General features: G+C 37.8%; 1 protein-coding gene across 11 annotated transcripts in view; it reads right to left on the bottom strand.

Moving 5' to 3' along the window:
* Positions 1-18,907, bottom strand: part of PPP2R2C (protein phosphatase 2 regulatory subunit Bgamma) — a 173,557-nt gene that overhangs the window by 82,693 nt on the left and 71,957 nt on the right. Inside the window, exons 1-2 of one of the 11 annotated variants that reach the window (XM_031588358.2) lie at positions 2,129-2,200; positions 1,806-2,051 (exon numbers count right to left, since the gene is read on the bottom strand). The exons of 7 other annotated variants lie outside the window; for them this stretch is intronic. Coding sequence is in view for 1 of the 4 variants with exons in the window: in XM_090139682.1 (XP_089995808.1) it covers positions 6,472-6,520 (49 nt within the window). In the remaining 3 variants the exon portion in view is untranslated. Of the gene's footprint in view, positions 1-1,805; positions 2,052-2,128; positions 2,201-6,471; positions 6,536-18,907 lie in introns of those variants that run through there. 3 more of the 11 variants (XM_090139683.1, XM_090139682.1, XM_090139687.1) reach the window with 3 other exon arrangements.

Genomic DNA, 18,907 nt, shown 5'->3' on the forward strand with positions numbered 1-18,907 from the left:
ACAGGTACCAAAGTTCACTCCTGATCTAGGTAACAGGAAGCCCTTTGTGCAGCCGTTGAAGGGATTCAGCTCAGATTCACCAATTCACCCACCATCAAAAACCATTCAACAGAATGCTTGTTGAAGCAGAGTTTTTAGAAGAAATGAGCTGATTCACTCAAAATTTTAAATGGACCCCAGAGCATCAGTCTATAGGATCTAGAGAACAGGTGCCCCTTCTCTTTCAATGAAAGGTAGGATCTTCTTCATGAAAACTGAAAAAGTGAAAAAAGGAAAAACAAATCACACAAGCATTAAAAATAAAATGCTCTATTTCATAGAAGCAAACTGTATGTCTGTCATCAGAACATAAGGAGACAAAGTTAAGGAAACCATTTTATTAATACTCAAACCAGAGAAGACCAAGCTATCAATCCCTCATCCCGAGTCTGTATAGCATCAAAAAGAATAATTTTGTGGAACCTTGTGGAAATATATTTTTCATTTTAATTTGTTTCTTTCAATTTTCTTCCAAAGCCTTTCTTTTCTAGAAGATATATTGAAAAGCAAATAGATGCAAGTTCTGAATAGGAAAAAGAAAATATTACACATGGAAGAATGATTTCAATGCTTACACATGCTTACATTTATATTTTTAGATCTTTAAAATTCAGAAAGATGAGTTGCTGATAATACCTTTTTATGAAGGTATTTGTCATTATGTGAATTTAGTCCAGACAACAGCAATCCATTCAACTTAGTCACTCAGGGGTGTGTCTGCATGCATCCTACTCATGGCAGAGCTTACCTTCTACTTACATCTCTGCTATTAAAAGCAGCACTTTTAATAACTAGTGAATGCAAATCAAGCTCATAGAATTATTGTGGTAAAAATGAAGCAAGTCCTATTGGAATGCAGACTTATCATAACTCCAGCATAACTTCCAAAAGCAGTAGGGCTATGATAATTAACACTGGCAGAGGTATATGTGACAACCTGAAAAGAATCATTGTATGCAATGAATAGCCTGTGAAAGGTAAATAAAGCATCAAATGAAGCAAGCTAAGTTTTTGAGCACCAGATCCGCAAAGAGAATTGTTTTTCTAACTGAATTTAAATCCACTTCCCAACTCTTCCATTGCCCTTTCCTTAAAAAAACAAGGCTTTTCTAAATGAAATCCCATCCCATAAAACTCGCCATGCAAAAGCTGAGTGGCAAGTAGACAAAGGCAATTATTATTAAAGGGCAATTTGTAAGTGAAAGTATATAGGAATATATCTGCAATTAAGATGAGAAACCAAAAGCTACTAAAATTAATATCTTGCATAGAATTCCTTGCAATAGTATATAAATGCAGTGATCAATGCAGAAAGTACTTTCAAGACTTTGAGCACTCTTGTACACTTTCTGGCTTAAGAATTTCAGATGTTCATTCTTTTTTAATACAATCAGTGATTGCAGTGATTTGAGTAACAAGTAAATTCATTCTCCTTTACACCATTTTGCCACTGGGAGACCTCACCTAAGCATTTATTGGCAGCATCATTAAAAGCCTCTCCAAGATTCAACTTCATCATTCAGCTACTATTCTTAACCAAACCCCTGATAACTCTCTTCCTACTCAGGGAGAGCAGAAGTATCAGAGCTCACTGTCAGTGGGTTTAGAAAACAAAAGCTCTCATGACTTAGGAGAATCTGCTATCCACTGGGCAAGGATATTGTGCCAATATATTGTACAGAGTACATAAAAAACTATTCTTAGAATAAATTGTTACTTTTTTTTTGTAAAGTTATTTCCAAATTCAAATATGTGTTTTCACATACCTGTCAGAATTGGTTGTCTAGGTTTTTGATGGCCTTTGGTATGTAGTATTCTCTGCAAGCATGATTTCTAGTGAAATCATTGATATATTGATACAAATATGAGTTTTCACTAAATTGAAATGAAGAAGTTGTATTTGTGGTATAGCCACGACTTCAGAGTGATGAAGTTTTCTTTAAAAGCAGCAGTGTTTTCTGTTTGTCCTACAGATACAATTGTGGACAGAGTAGGGAAGAGAACAAACCTACCTACAAGAAAACAAGAGTTTCTTAAAAGCCTGTAAAAAGACTTAGGGAGGTATCTGTCCTCCCTTTTTGGATATTACCTATCAGAATGTTACTTCAATCCAAGTAACTTGTCTTATGACCTTGGATGACTGCGCTAACACTCAGCTCCATTATGACATTCAAAACCATTCTATATTACATTGCAGCATTCCAGAATTTTCTGATTAGCCAAACAGCAGAAGACAAGCAGCAGAATCTAGTAAATTACCATCAGCAAGTAACAGACTGCCAGAAACATACTACCATTTTGTAACAAAATGAGAAACGTGAGTACTATGTGCTGTAGTGGAATCAAAAATGGCCACAGGATAAAAATACTTGGTAAGTTTTAGCTGTGTCTTACCAAAGCCTTTAGAGTGATAAAACAAGATGCAGCAATTAGTCCGCTGATTCAATTTTTATCATAATCCTGAAAATTTACTGTTATGATGGCTATTATTAGCATTTAGTTATACAGTAGCAAATACACCATAAACAATGACTATTATCAGTATTTTCTGAAAACTCATATTCTGCTGTTCTCCCAACCTCTGTAGATTTTCACACCAACAATAGCTGTTCTTTTGATTACAGCTCTGGTCTGCGTGACCGATTTCTTATTCTAGGCTGAAAAGCAAGCCGATTGGCTACATAAAATGCTGAATACCATAGCAACTGACTTGCAACCTTGCTAGCATGCAGGAAGGATTTTGTACTTGAACGAGAGCTACAAGTGAAAACACCAGGCTAAGAGCAGACCTGACGTAACATCAGCAATGCAACAGAACAACACAAGTCATTTAACCTCTCCCTAATCTTTCCCCATTCATACCTTTCAACTGCAAAGGGCAGCAGCAAATCTTCAGATTCTCATTAAATACAGTGAACAAGAAAAAATGTGTGCTATGGTATTGATTCAACATATAGATCTACCCAGTGCAGACTGTCTGCCAAAACAAATAGGATTAAATATTGAAAAATCAAGTCATGGAAACAGAGCAATAATAGATGTTGACCTTTAGTTTTAATTAATAATCTTATCACTCAATATTGAAAAAGATTAGAAGTTTCTAAAGAAACATCTCAAAATATATTTAACTCTACATTGCCCATGTTAGTGGCTACTTTTATGAACGCATCAAAGTAGTCAAATGGCTACTAATAAAAACAATCATTTAATGACAACACCCTGTAAAATCTGCATCAGGTTTACAAGAAAAATATAGGAAGCAGAATATTGCTCTAGGAAAAACAGCAAAAGGCCTTCTGCTTCTGGAAAGCAACGCTCTTTTAGGCAGATGAAGCTCACTGTGTTTGGGCTTTATAGGCCAAGAAAAAACCCAGCTCCATCACTCTTTGTGCACTGACTGAAAAGGAATTCAAAACCTACCATGAAGTAATATATCAAGTGAAGAGGACCAAGTACAAGACCTACAGCACAGCTACCTACGCTGCTTTTAAACCAGAGACGTGAGTGAAGTACATAACTCCATAGCATCAGATTAAATTACTTAACCTCTACAGGCACCATTCCCAGTGAGCTCCCACTGATACTAAAGAGTGCCATCAGCCACCCACACCCACAGAAGTCCAAATTCTTGTTTGTATTAAAATGAGGGGAGGGGCCTTTACTGGCCTGAATCTGAAAATACTAACTACCAATGAAATAAAAAGCGTTAGGGGAATTTTAACCTACTGATTTATTTGTCTCCAACAGAAAAAAGACAAAAAATTCTTAAGAACCTCTGACCCCCAAATTCAGGCAGCCTGTCAGGGAGTTTACAGTCACAGGAAACACTTTCATCAGAGAACAGACATACGAAATAACAAAGCATAATTGGGTTTTGGAATTAATTTCATTGTACTGCTAAATTGCTTGACAAGTTCTACTCATGTTGCTGAAATCAGGCACAGCTGTTTTAAGTCTGTGATGTATCAGAACTCAGACATAAAATCAGTCTAGTTGTAAATAAACATTTGTACTCAGTATGTACATAACTCCAGGTATAGCTGCATTTATAGTATGTAGGGTGTACGTGCACTTTGTTATATGCCACTGATACATACGTACCCAAATCAGAAAGTATGAAGACACCTTAAACAAAGGCCCTTCTTTATCTTCTCAAAATGTGGAGTTGTTGGTTCGTTTTGAAGTCACACTTTTATTTAGTTCACATCATTCTGTTAAAAAGTGCAGTATCCTCCAGCTTGGCAGATCTTTGCCATTTTTCTATCTCAAACAGAAACAGGAAAAGCAAGACAAAGAGAATTCTGTTTCTCTAGATTTTATAAACGCAGAAAACTTCCAACGTTTCCCTTACCCATCAGCTAACAGCACTTGAAAGGTAGATCATAATAGAAGGGACAACAGAAGGGATAACCCCCATAACTTCAACTTTCAGAATGAGATAGTTGAGTTTGTTTTGATATACCTTTGTTTTGTTTACGAGTACGAAGCAAGGAATCTTTTTTTATTTGAGCTTTTAGCTAATAATTCACACACAGACAACAGCACTTGTTTTCTGGAACGTGCAAAATGGTCCTCTGTGTTTAGTACTACTTGTGCAGACACATTGTCTAAAAAGGCAACATATATATATGCTGGAGATACTGACACGCAGCTGTAAATATATCCCTTTCACATACAGGATCAAATTTTGTTCTCATACCAATAATTTTATTAAACTTCAGTTTAAGTGATGATTTATTATTACAATTTCCCAAAAACACAGTAAATTTCCTCTGAAGAGCTTATCTCTTAACACAGAAATGAAGAGGAAAGACAGGAGAATGGGCCAGAAGTATGTTTATTCATTCTGTGTACACACACACACACACACACACTCGGTCTTGCCTATACAAATTAGAAAATGTAGATCAAGGACAATAAATTATTTTAACAGCAAAGGTCAGTCTAAAAGAGGGCTGGGATACAATTTTTTTTCTCTGACCTCAGCTCTGAAAGAATTTTTCCATGCACAAAAAGGCATGAAAGAAATGACAAAGATACAGTACTGCAGCAGAGATTCAGTGAAGGACATAATGATAAGGCCAGGAAATTAGTTCCCAAGACAGGATACAAAATGAAAAAGTACCCTAATCACTAATGGTCAGACAATGGCTCCAGTTGCAGTGTTTCAAAAACTCTGGCAGAGGGTATGACAAATGCTCAGAAAGCAGGAGAGGATGCTGCTGTTATCCTTTACCCACATAGCAGAAGTGTATTACTTAAATATAAGTACTGATACTGTTCTTGTAGTAGTAATTATTATGATAAAACAGCTATTTCACAGAACTGCCAAGGTTTCTGTAAAAAAAAACAAATTTAATGTGTACATATTTGCATGTTAGGCTGCTTGAAGAACAGCTGGAGGCAACTCATTAATATGAAGAAAACTCAGAGCACTAAGGTAGTATAACTTGCTCCTTCAATAAGTAGTATTGATGATACAGCTAGGGCCCAAGAAAAGTATTAAAGAGATATTAAACATGAAAGGGAGTGTCTCAGTAGAAGCACAGTACAATCTACTAAAAAAAACACCAGTCTTGTTACAGTGTTCACTGCAAGAAAATACCCAAGCCATCATACAGATGTACAGCACACCAACTCTTGTATTTGCACATTATTCTAACCTTTCTTTCATTTGGAATGAACCCCATTCCTTCCAACAATATTTAGACTTCTGAGTTCAAAAGTGAGTTGACGTAGGCAGTTGAAGGTGCTCCACAAACCACGTGAAGGCGTTTGCCCAGTTAGTCTCACAACAAGCTTTATAAAACGAGGAATTAAAAAAATTGGTAGGAAAATGCAGTAGCACAAAGGTACGTCATCAGTCTGAAAGCTCATGGAATTCCCTAGTGTGATACACAAACATCAGCATGACTGTAGAAGTATGTAATATCAACTCTGCTTTCCCTGTTATTAAAGTGATAAATCACAACAGTGAATTTAGCATTTTTGACCAAAGACAGTTGTTGTGTTAGTGGGTACAGAAGAAAGTCAGTGCCATTTCATGCAGTTTTCAAAGTCCAGTTAAAAAAAATTAACAAAACAGATGGCATGTATAAGAGTTGCTCAGCAGGTGAGAGACAGAAAAAGAAACAAAAATAGAGAAAGGGCTAGATGGCTTTAATTTTATTGTAAATTCTTAGGGTTTGGAAAATCTCAGGCTCCAAATAGCAATGCTTTGTACATGCAGCACCCAGATGTGCCACTTCCTCTAGGAGACAGTTGTTTTCAAAATCACTTTTATTCACTGCTTGTAAAGTTACACAGTACAACGAAAGAACTGTACACATCTTTATTAGATTTGCTTTTTGTGGCTTCCATGGTCCATTGTCATAATGGCTCCCCTGCAACCAGCCATCTGGGATGAAAACAGAAGTGGACAGGCGCCCTTACCTCCAAATCCATCTTCAGAATCAACATCATGGATGCTCTCCCCTTCCATGCTGTCTATAGATCCAGCAGAAAACAAGATCTCTCAGAGGTGACTTGCTTAGGATCCAGAAGGAAGCTGAATCCACCCACTCTGAAGCCAGTGAATAATATCTTTCAAATAAAAACATAAAAACAAAGCCATTGATCCACTTCAGGTATACAAAGCAACAGTAATTTTATTTTTCCCTTAAGCCCCAATGTTTCAAAACTGAATGTCAGTTTGTTCCAAGTCCAATATCTGAAGACTTTATAACAAAATAGTATAAAACCTCTAACCCACATAGAGCACTTGCATCAGCCCAAATTCCAGAACCACACTGAGATGAAAGCCTCAGCACAGATTCAAGCTACTTTTCATATGGCTTGACATGACTAGAAGTGGGCAAAAATGAGGCAATATACTACCTATCTCCAGGACTAGCTCTTCTCTGGCACCATAATAAGATCAAATAATGTACAGGTTACAAACAGCAGCACAGCCTGAAAGTGCACATCATGTGAGCTGGCTTTCTTAAGACTACACTTAGGGTCTACTTTAAAATTAGATAAAGAAAGCATCTCAGTTTAGTAATGGACTTCATTTGCAGATGAAGGTAAGAAGAGTGTAAAAATGAGTGTGGACAATGGAAGAATAACATCCCTTGGTATGTTTAAGAGAAAGACAATTAAGGGAGCAGTACTCTTTCCTCTGAACTGAGCCTGAGTACCTACTTGTTTTTCTATTACTCTGCTCCAGTGTCACAAGTTTTTACCATCTCCTCCTTTTAAAAAAAAAAATCAATTTCAATTAATTTATTATAAAAATAAAATGCGCTAATGAGTCAGGAAATATCCACACATCAGTGCCTCTGAGTAGAAGAGACAAAGAGCAACTAAAAGGGCATGGAGCTGCTAGAGTAGTTGTGAAGCAAGCAAAGAACTGTTGCAGACTGGATGTTCATGATCCACACAGCTAAGACAGATGAAAAAAAAAAAAAGAACAGAAAAAGCCATCAAAAAACAGTACAGAGGTCTCTTTCTATCACAGATTAATTTGGACTGGTCAAGAACATAAATATGATGTGAGATTGATGATCAAATACATGAATGGCATGATATAAATACATAGTTCAAGTACCATCCATTTCCTGGAGCTAATTACAAAGCAATGCACTGACTGCCTGCTTTCCAGTTTCAAATGAGTAAATAATTTTTATTTGCAAGCCTGTGGCCTTGTCTTTCACTTTTCCATGTCATTAGGACTACACTGAATGTCCATGCCACTGCACTTTATATAAAGGGTGGAAAAGGGTATAGACATGAAGAACCCTGTATGTTTTGTTCATCTCCCTTCTTCAACTTCTATCAACAAGAAAGCAGTAAATATGATAAACAAATCTGCATTCAGACATCCAGTAAAAGAATATCAGTTGTTCAAGAACTATGTCATTCTGTTGATAAAAAGAAGGGCATACCTAGAAGCTTCACATCAGATGACCTCTATTTCTTCAACTTCTTCAAGCACTTCTCTCAGCATCTCAGCATGTTTTGGTTGATTTTCCGCTGATTGAGCCAGTGCAGGTGTATGCCACGTATCAGAACATGCATGGCACTGCAAAACACTGAGCACACTTTTCATGGAGTGAAAACCGTAGTGGAATCATCTTATGTTGCTGGTGGCTCCCTTCAAAGTCACATTGGTGATTCAAGGTTGTTTTGAATCAAATTATGTTTTTCAGATGTTGTGCTACTGCAATTTGCTAAGGTTGAGAATGGATCCACGATAATGCTGTTTTTTAATGATGAAGTATCCTCTGCAAATATTTCAGCTGGTAAAAAGAATCCAGAGATTTCTAGCAATACAAAAATACTTACCAAATAAGTAACTGGAACAACGTGTCAGGCTCTGGCTGAATATTCACACCTGAAATACGTACATTCCAAATGCTGATCTAGGATACTCAGAGGAACATTGACAAATGTAGTTCTTGCTCTTAAAAGCAAAAATATCAGACAATGAATACTGGATCACAAAACGTGTCAGAATTTGGTCCTATTTTTACCCGAAAAATGGGTCAGGATAAGGATACAGCTATAATTTGAGAAAGTCAACCAGAGCCTTTTAAAAAAAGAATTTATATTTCCTTTTGGAAAGGTTTTCTTTTCCTGTTCAGACCTTCTCATTGCCAACCTTGGCCTTTATTATGGATGCTACACTGCTGTACAGTAAAGCAGAAACAATTTTTGCATAAAGTAACCTGTTGACCAAAGGACACTGTGCAGTGTCTAAAAAGTAAGCACTCTATTTTTATCCAGGCTTTAAGTCTACATAAATGGAGGAAAAAAAAAATCCCATGTCTGCCATAAATACGTCTACTTAGACACATGTGTTACACAACCATATGGCTTTATCCATTTATAAACAAGAACCTGTCCTTGGGAAACTCAGATGAGATGTCTCATTTTGTACTATAGAAATGAACAGAATGAAGACTACATGTCTTTATCACAACCCGTAAGTGTAGAGTAAATGTCAACCCCATATTTACTTCACTTTTGTAATTTGAAGTCTTTGTCAGTTATTTGGGAAGTTGCAGATGGAACAACATAAAGAAGTAGGATTGAGAAGAGCCTCAGCAAGACACTATTTACACAATTTTTGCATGTTTTTTTTCACTGCCTTTTGCAGAGCAGCAATGCACAGGGAAATGCACAGAAATCACATGTTATTTGTGTAATTGCCACGAAATTCCACAGACTGTAAGAATCCTCAGCCACACAAACAGTAGTGATCTCTGCTCATTTTGACCTGCCTGAGTCTGAAAATGCCCAGTCAAACGTAAGTGACTATGGCCATTTGGTTTTCTGCAGTGAGCTTGTTATTCCTCCAGCTACAGGTGTGAGGGAATTAATCCCTGGGAACAGACACATACACTGCAGGATATGTGTATTTTGATACCATTTGAAAAAGCACAAATTGTGTCTCAAGAAAAAATCTAAGTATGATGAGAATATTTACATCTACACACTTTAAACCTTCAACAAACTTTACAAGCTTAATTCTCTGATTAAAATAAGAAAGATCCTCCAGTTTCCCAGATTTTGCATCAAGAGCTGAGATACCAAACAGACTTAAAGTGAAAAGTCAGCACAGTAACACACTTCTCTGATACCAACACAGTCCCAATCACTTTCTGTGGGCAGACTTCTACAAACTGCACTACTCATAACAGATTTCTTCATAAACCCAACTTCTAGGATTTGGCTAGATAAGACATGGCGCAGATGTGCACTGCCAACTTTCACCTAGAAATCACTGTCTTTTAAGGTAGTCTGTACAGGAAAGCATTCATCTCCCCTCATTCACCTCCATTCTTTTCTCTTCCTATTGCAGAGTGCACAGATGGAGAGACTGCTCCCCCTCCCTGCTCGCCAAACTTTCCTGTTTGTTGCAAAGACCCTTTTTCAGTATTTTGCATCAGGCATCACTGACAAATGGTTCTATGTGGAGAATACAGAGAACATGAGAATTAGGTGACTGCAGAGAGTGACTTTAGGCAAGGCATTAGGAATACATATAAGAAAAATTCAAAAGGAGTAGTAAAACAGTAGATTTCTAGGCACTATCATGTTGGGGGTTGGAGATTCATGATCCTTGAGGTCCCTTCCAACCCTGGCAATTCTGTGATTCTGTGATTCTTATACCCCATCAAAGGATAAAAGTAAAACTGATCAGCAGATTTGTCCACCTAGTTATCGGAGAGAAAAAGGAGAAGGGGAAAAACAAAAACCTGAAAATCTGAACTATTGTGTCAGCAGAGAGGAGGCCAGTGCAAGATCTCCTTCTGATAAGGTTCTGCTCCTTCAAAGCCTCAGGTGGATCTACAATGACATACCAGAGATGCATCTATCCAAGTCCCGTGCCTCTGCAGGGAGCCAGCCACATACAAGGAGTCTTGCTCAATAAGCTATTTGTGCTTTCTCTTCATTTCCCTCATTCATCATAGGAATTTATTCAAAGTTAATGAATCAGTCCAAGCTTCTTGGGAAGGGCTTTTCAAAAAAGCAACCTACATTTCAGAAATGGTTGGAAATCTTTTATTCAGTCAGGAATAACCACACTTTAGTTAGTCCTGCAGCCATACCCTAACAAGAAATCTTCCTGACTACCTGACTTGATAATCATAATTCCATCTAACAGGACTTCCAGTAAGACTGTTTTATTATTCAGAGAAAATCTAGATTGAATTGATTTACCTCATTTCACCACAAAGTTGCATTTCTGGAGATATCTCCGTATGGAAATCCTAAGTAGTCAAAGTGAATTTCTCTACAGACATGCATTTTTATATGCTGACAAAATGTTCAATTTAGGATACCTTCAATTAAGCTCCAGCTAAAGATTCTGTAAAATAAGATCAAGTGCTAACAAAACAGATATGGACCTGAAAGGAGATCCATATATTCTAATCCTACAAAACACAGTTCAGGGAGGGAATAGGAGTCAGTGCTAATAGATAAATTTCACAACTTCAGTCCTCTAAAACATCCATCTGAATTGAAAAAAGTGAACCCTAAGCCTGAAATAATTTATTTCTGCAGAATTCCTTTTTCTTATCTCTGCTAAGGGCAGGTACAATAACTTTGACACTCCTAGGAACAGCGGAGGCCAAGGTAATGTTCACAAATCCACCAGAGGTAGGTGATTACGACCTGAAAACATACATTGCCTATCGTGACTTCTGCTCAATCAACTGAACTAACTCAAACATGGAGGGCAGAGGCATGGGATTATGTAACAGAAAGAATTTCTTTAAAGACATGTCTAAGGAGCCGATTTCTGTACTTAACTTTTTATTTTATAGTTACTATGAAACTGTATTGCATCAGCGATTCATAGAGGAGTTAAACATCTTTGACAGTTACATCAATCAATTGTGGTACACAGCATTGCTCTATTATCACAAAGCATACTGTAAAACGGGGGGCGGTGGGGGGGGGGGAGAGGGGAAGATGGAGCAAAAGATAACAAAATGGTAGGATTTTTCTATTTATAGCAGGATCATCTAATTTGAAAGAACAGAAATGATATTCCACTCTTATCATAACCAGAAACATCTCTGTGAACATATAGCAAAACCAAGAACTAATCAACTTATTGATCATAACAATTTGCCAAAAGCTGTACGGAAAACCTATCAACAAAAACAGATAAAAAAAATAATAACAAGTAAAACAAAGAAGCTTCAGATCAGTAATAACGTGCTTTCACTTAGAAACTTGCAGTGTAATAACAATTTGCTTTCCTTAAGCTTTAGCTGAAGCCCTAAATTAAGCATGCAATACATACTTAGAATATTTTTTTCATGTGCTTTAACATTAATTTCAAGATAATGCTGAAAATATGAATTTATACCCAGCTGTGGTTTTTATAACCAACCAAGAGAAATTTAGTTTGTATGCTAGAGCAACTGTGGAAATCAATTCTTAATCTATGACCTTGTTTACCGCAGCTTGAAGCCTTGCAATAAATAAATGCCTTGAGCCAGAAATAAGAAACATTTGGCAAATCAAAGAGACAAATAACACGAATCTATATGTGTATATACAGCATTAGAAAGGTCATATAAAATACAATATTGGCTCTTTTCTTGCTGTAACATAATAATGTCTGAAAGGCAGGACACAGTAATTGGCTGCATTAATACCCAGGTGGTGAACGGACGTGAGTACCTATTTTCTTTTCAAGTGACAATGTTCATCTTTGTAGAGGATTTTGTGTTGCCTGATGCTTTGTTTGCTTGTTTTCGTAACAATATTCTCCGAAAAATAACCCATTTTCTTTGTCTTAGAAGATGTAAAGACTTCCTCTAATGCACATTTAAGCTTCCTTGTGAAATTGCCCAGTGCTTCATCACTCACAATAGAAAAGAAACAATAATAGTAATGCCAGCGCTCACATTTCCCTGCCCTTAGTCACAACCCCTTTCCTCCTTCTGAGAGGAACCTCTCAAATTCTCACACTATGTTATCACTTGTTCCTCCATAAGCATTACTAAAACAAGCTTAACTTTAATAGCGCTACTCACAGGAATATAAACTAAAAGTATGTTTCAATATTAACAGGACTCACTTTCTAAAAAGTAATCTTCAAAGCCACAATTTGATTTATTTGTTAGACTGCAGACTTTATCCAGGCACTTGCTTTTGAAAAGTATTAGTACAAACTAGCACTAGTTCAGCTAACTTCTCTCCCTTAATTGTCTCCTTGCTGCTACACTGGAATTCAAATGTGACTGACCAACACTGCTTTTTAAGATTAAGCATGGTATTACTAGCCTGCACAGCAGGTGACCAAAGTAACTGATGGGAAGGTTGCCTTATTTTAACTCTAAATAAAGCATGTAATCTAATAAGAAATGAAAGAAGTTGACTTTCATAATTATCCTTGGAGTTTGACATAGAAAACTAAAAAAATAAGATAGATCTGTCTTCAAATATAATGGAAACTTCAGCCAGCAAATTAGGAGACCAGTACTGATCGAGCCATAATGCCACCAAAAGGTAAGTTCACCTTAAACTGAAATTACTTGGCTCATCAGCCAATCAGGATAGGCTTCCCCATCTCACATCCATAAAAACAACTCTGGAGACTTTTAAACTTCTCCCCAGAAGTATGATCTTCTGTCTCCAACATGTGGCTTTATTCCATAGAATTGTGAAAGACCACTGAGATTATCCAGTCCAACCATCAAACCATCCCCACCAGGCCCACTAAACCACATCCCTTGGTTTACACGTTTCTTGAATACTTCCCTGAGCATCCTGTTCCAATACCTCACTACTCCTGAGAAGAAATTTTTCCTAATATCCAACAAGAACCATCCCTGGCACAACTTAAAGTCACTGCCTCAAGTTCTATCACTGTTACCTGTAAGAAGAGGCCAACCCCCACTTCACCACATCCTCCTTTCAGGGAGTTGTGGAAAGTTATAAGGTCACCCCTGAGCCTCCTTTTCTTCAGATTGAACTATCCCAGTTCCCTCAGCTGCTCCCCAAATGACTTGAGTTCTAGATCCTTCACCACTTCACAAGCTTTGCTATCCTTCCCTAGACACGTTCCAGGGCCTCAATGTCTTTCTTGTAGTGAAAGGCACAAAACTGAACACTCTACTCCAAGTGTGGCCTCACGCAAGTGGGAGTGATGCAAAGTACGTGTTGGTAAGAACTACATCCCAAAGAGAATCTCTCAGCCAACAGCAGTGTTTTACAGGTACAAAGCACGTGCAGTTCCCAAGTTACCAAAGACTTTGCAAATGGCATTAACCAGATGTCTCCCCAGCTGCTATGGGAAGGGGCAGGAGCTAACGCTGCAGTCTCACAAGTGGGGATGCTGGCACAGGATGCCCTACTTAAGTACCCCTGCTATGTCATACCTGGCATTTCACATCAGTTTTTATCTCAGAGTGCAAAAATTAACATTTTCCATGTTCAGCTAAGGGTTTCCAAAAACCTCTCAACTACTGACACTACCTTACTTAAAAGATAGTTTGTTCTAATTTCAGAAGGAGAATTGCTCAGCATATTAATCTAGGTCAGAAGAAACTACTTTCCCACCAACAAAACAACAAATTTACATTATAATGTGTAGCTAATTATAACCAATGACCCTTTCAAACTTCTTTAAGATTCCATACTTGTGAAATAAAGCAAAGTATTCACTGATGGCTCTGTATCAACATAAATGACTAATTACTTTAATCAGGAAGCTCAAAAGATAAAGAATTTGATTTATTATAAATACAGGAGCTTGCTCTCATAAAAATGATTTGCACTGCAGTTCAGGACATGCATTGATTTATGGCACTACTTGTAATTCTCTCATTATTTTTACATTTAATAATAGGTGAAAAATGGATTAAAAGTTAGCTAAAGCAAGTCACATTCCCAGTATACTCTTATTCAGTTCCACAGCAGTACTCATACATTGTCTGCATCCTAACATTTCACTAACAGAAAACATAAAAAACTGTCATGAAAAAACATGAAGATCATTTTGGCCAAAATTACAAAAAGAATGGCTATTGTTGCCTGACTTTTCGTGATTTAATGATACCTGGCGTCTGTTGCTGAGACAAACAGAACACAATTCAAATCCAGTTCAGCTAGGAACAATTGGGAGAGTGCAAAAAATATTTTTGAAGATAGATTATGAACTGATTATGGCATGAGAACCCATCAGATAGGAAGGCGGAGAATAAGAAATGTATCTGGAGTTGTTTAGTAGAAAGGAAGGATCCTCATGCCTTTGCTGTCAGCCCCTGCAGAAAACACTCTGCTTCCACCAAACCTGCCTAGGCACTACTTTACCTGGCCTGATGGCTGTTTCTGGACAGAAAGAGAACTCACTGAGCCACATCAGGTACCCATGACAAGGTTAAGAAACTTACTCCACAATATAGCAAGAAAATTATAGCACACATCTTTTATAAATGAAATAAAGAAAAAAATCCCATGCTTACAATAAGATTAAATTGCTGAGAAGTCTGTCACACAGCTGAAGTCCTCCAAGTCTACCCTTGCTGACATTTAGGATTACCACATATTTACACAGAGGATTTTTGAGGACCCCTCACATGTGTTTTTACATATCTCACTGCACAGGTGAAGAAAGCATCACTACTACAGGGATCAGTAAAAACTTGTTTCTTATTCACTTGTAATCAGCGTGGTTCTCCAGGTTATCTTAGGTTGCTGAAGTCATCACAGGAGCCCCAGGGTCTCCAGGAAAACCACCACACAGCTGCCTGAACAAGAGTACAATGGCACAGTCAGTTATTACAGTGTCTGCATTATGTTTCATCGGTATTTGCCAGAAAATAGTGATTAAGTGCACTGTGAGAATGCTTTCAACATGAAGAACACTTCCCTAGACTGGAATATTTGCTAGGTCTAACTTCAACTCCAGGTTTAGCTAAGACAAATGGTGTTCCTCAGGATACAGCAATAAATGAACTATCATTGAGTAAAGACCCTTGGCAGCTGTGTTCCTCTTCTAGCTGCTGCTGCCTGTGCTGACCAGCCGTCATCACGACTCCATGTTTCCCCTCCTTTACTACAGGTACACATCTCCTGCTGTCTGCTCCTTAACAGAAACACTGCTCCAGCCACAAACCAGCTCCTTCTCATGTGTTTACAGACCCAGCTGTGCTGAGTGACCCTCAGTGCTACTGCACCACCAGTGACACAAATGATGTACATCTGATCGTGACTTATGGCAGAGCTCAACAACACATTCAGTTAAATAGCTGCAGAATTCGAGCTGATGGAAATTTTTATTCATGAAAGCAAAGGTTTTTCCTGTTGTGTTACCACTGGTAACTCCTTAGTACAAATCCTTTTTCATGTTTGAAAAAAAAAAGCAGCTTTTGTTTCTTTTTTTTTTTTAAATCACCCATTAATTCTGATTTGTTGCAGCTATTACCACAACTAATTGACACAGAAGACAGACAATTTTCACCAGTACTTTTGTCAAATATTCTCTTGCTATTAAGCATTTCTTCCAAGCCAGGTGACGCACAGAGGAAGTCCCAGAACTCAAATAGTTGCAGTTTGGAAGATACCTAACAAAAGATGACTAAAAAACATCTATTTTTGTCCCTGAGGGGCACAGGAGGGACTGACCAACACTGTACTTTATATCCACTTGCTGAACTTGCCAGAACTAAAACTCAATTTCAGATAGCTTTAAAAAAAAATGGCATGCCACTATAGCAATTAGAAAAGAGATCAGAAAGTATGGGCTACCTACCGCTATAACATTGGCTTCTAAGACATTTAATGAGCTTTGATAGCTCTCTTTGATAGTCTGTGAGAAAGGTGGGAAATCTTTAAAGGCTTTTGAAATCCAATGTTGTGCTACCACTCGTGGATGTCTGAAACTGCATGTGTAATTTTAGAGGACTGTTGATTTTCTTTAGAGGCTGTTTATTTTCTTTGCTGGATTTTTAACTCATCACTGGCTTCATACTTAAATCCCCATCCAAAAACAGTGCCCTTATTACAAGAAGTGAACCATCTGGAGTTCTCCAATTTTTTTAATCCACAGTGTGAGAGGTCAGACTGAGTTGAGTGTTCAGGGGAGGATTTGGAACGAACTACAGAAGAATGGGAAAAATCAATTTGAACACAATCTGCTTATCAAAATGAAATTCCAATATTATTTAAAAAATTTTGGTGGTTAAATCTGGGTTATATGTAGAAACACCACAGTGGTATTAAGAAAGTAGTGCTACAGAGCAGCACTAGGAGGCATCATGGGCATTACTTCAACCTGTGAAACTGTTTATTGTATTTCAGAAGTAATATTTCTTTTGAACAGAAGTTTGATGTTAGAGCTTACATTTTAAAAAGTACCTCTGTGGTTTCAGAGAAGCATTAAGACAAGGCATTTATCCTGTAACAATCATTTAGTTTCATATTTTGTTACATTCGACATCTCTCGTGGGGAGCTAAACCTCATCTCTGCAGCTACTACAAGCACCAAGAGAAAAATACTAGATGAGGTTCAGCAGTGGCCTGGCTCTGCTGAGCACCAAGGAGAGGCTGCCCAACATTCTCCCTGAGGATCACACCCAGAGGCTGAAACTTGCCAGCAAAAGTCCTTAAAGGCTCATCTGCTAGCAGAAGTGAGGAAAAATCATTCCTGTGCAAACTCAGGAGTTACCCAGTCCTTCTCAACTGCGGAAAACTTCAAAACTAGCAAAGTAGAAACTACCACAAGCAAAGTTAAAGACTTTGCTATTCTCTGTGGGCTCTGTGTGCTCCTGTCTTGAGGGCTGTGGAGCCCTCAAGACAGGAGCACAGCACCCAAAGGCACTGGGAGAACCTCCACAAAAAGAGAGGAGAAAACTGAACAGATAATGAATTTATCTTCTGCATTCCAAACAATACTGTGACTGTCACAGAATGATGGTCAATGATACCAAGCACTGCAGGTTAACTGTAGCAAAAGGCTTTGTCTAGGAAAGTCCTACTGGGACAAAAAAAATAAACAAATCAAGAATACACAAAAGATGTAAGATGTGTGCACACTAAGCTCTTATGTTCAAAATGTATTTCCTTTTTTTTTTTATTTTTTTTTTTAACAGAAAACCCTTTAGCAATCCTACATTTCAATAACAGCACATGCAGATTCCCTCGAAAGCACATTCTATCTAAAAAAGGCAGATCAAAGAAAAGACATTTAAAATTAAATGTGAGACCTGATTCTAATTAGAAAAAATCAAGAGTACACGTACATCAACTTGTAATATAAATAAATATGTGAAACACATATACAAAATATTGCAAAGCCAAAGCTTCATTGGTTTAACCTGTCCTGTTACATGTACCCATTCCCACTCTCACAATATTTTTTTCTGTAAAATGAACCCTTAAATGCGTTGCTGTTCTTGTCTGGGTCAGACTAGATGCAGTACATACCATCAGAGCTCTCTGTACAGTCTGCTTTCTAAAGAATATTCATAGGACTGCTTAGAATCACAGAATCACCAAGGTTGAAAAAGACCTACAAGATCATCCAGTCCAACTGACCACCTATCACCAATAGTTCTCTGCAAACCATGTCCCTCAACACAACACCTAAACGTTCCTTGAACACCTCCAGGGTCAGTGCTTCTTCCTTCCTCCTTTGCTGTTTGTACTGAATGCACGCTCTTAGCATAATTAGGCACTTCTACCTCTGTGGGATTGGTTATAGGGTAAGGTGATCCTTAGTGAATACAGCCTCCCATTTTACTGCTATGGTCTCATCTTCCTTCCCTAGTCCACCATTCATTACACATTTTCAAGTGACATCGAACATTTAGAGTATTCTCAGTCTCAGAGATAGCCCACAGAAGTCTCCTGTTAGCTGAAAATACCAACACTGATTTCAGTGAGATGTTTCACTTCAATACCACAGCTCCCTGTGCCTTCAAGCACAGCGCTGGATCCTGTAAAGATAAGCAACGAAAGCGTTGGGAGTTTATTTCCTGATTCCAAATATTCATTTGGCTCATGGAAAGAAAAGAAAAAAACACATACTTTACTGTCCAGATGAAGTATGGCATGGCTGCTCGCATGCTGTATGTAAGATGGGGACCTTCCATTGCATGGTCTGCAACAAAAATTCTGATCTAAGCTTTGAAGCTCCAGTAGGTGGGAAGTGCATGGGGTAGGTGACACTGTTTACAAAGCTTTCCATTATGGGAGAGGGTTTTCATGCTGCTTTTTGTTTTGGTTTATGGTCATTTATTTGGATTTTGCTGATGCTGATGGTCTGGTGGTTGGTGACCCTGTCCACGGCAGATGGATTGAAACTAGATCATCATTATGGTCCTTTCAACCCAGGCCATTCCATGATTCTATGATTCTA

Source organism: Phasianus colchicus, chromosome 4 (genome assembly GCF_987193195.1).
Source record: "Phasianus colchicus chromosome 4, bPhaCol1.hap1.1, whole genome shotgun sequence".
NCBI classification, from domain to species: Eukaryota; Metazoa; Chordata; class Aves; order Galliformes; family Phasianidae; genus Phasianus; species Phasianus colchicus.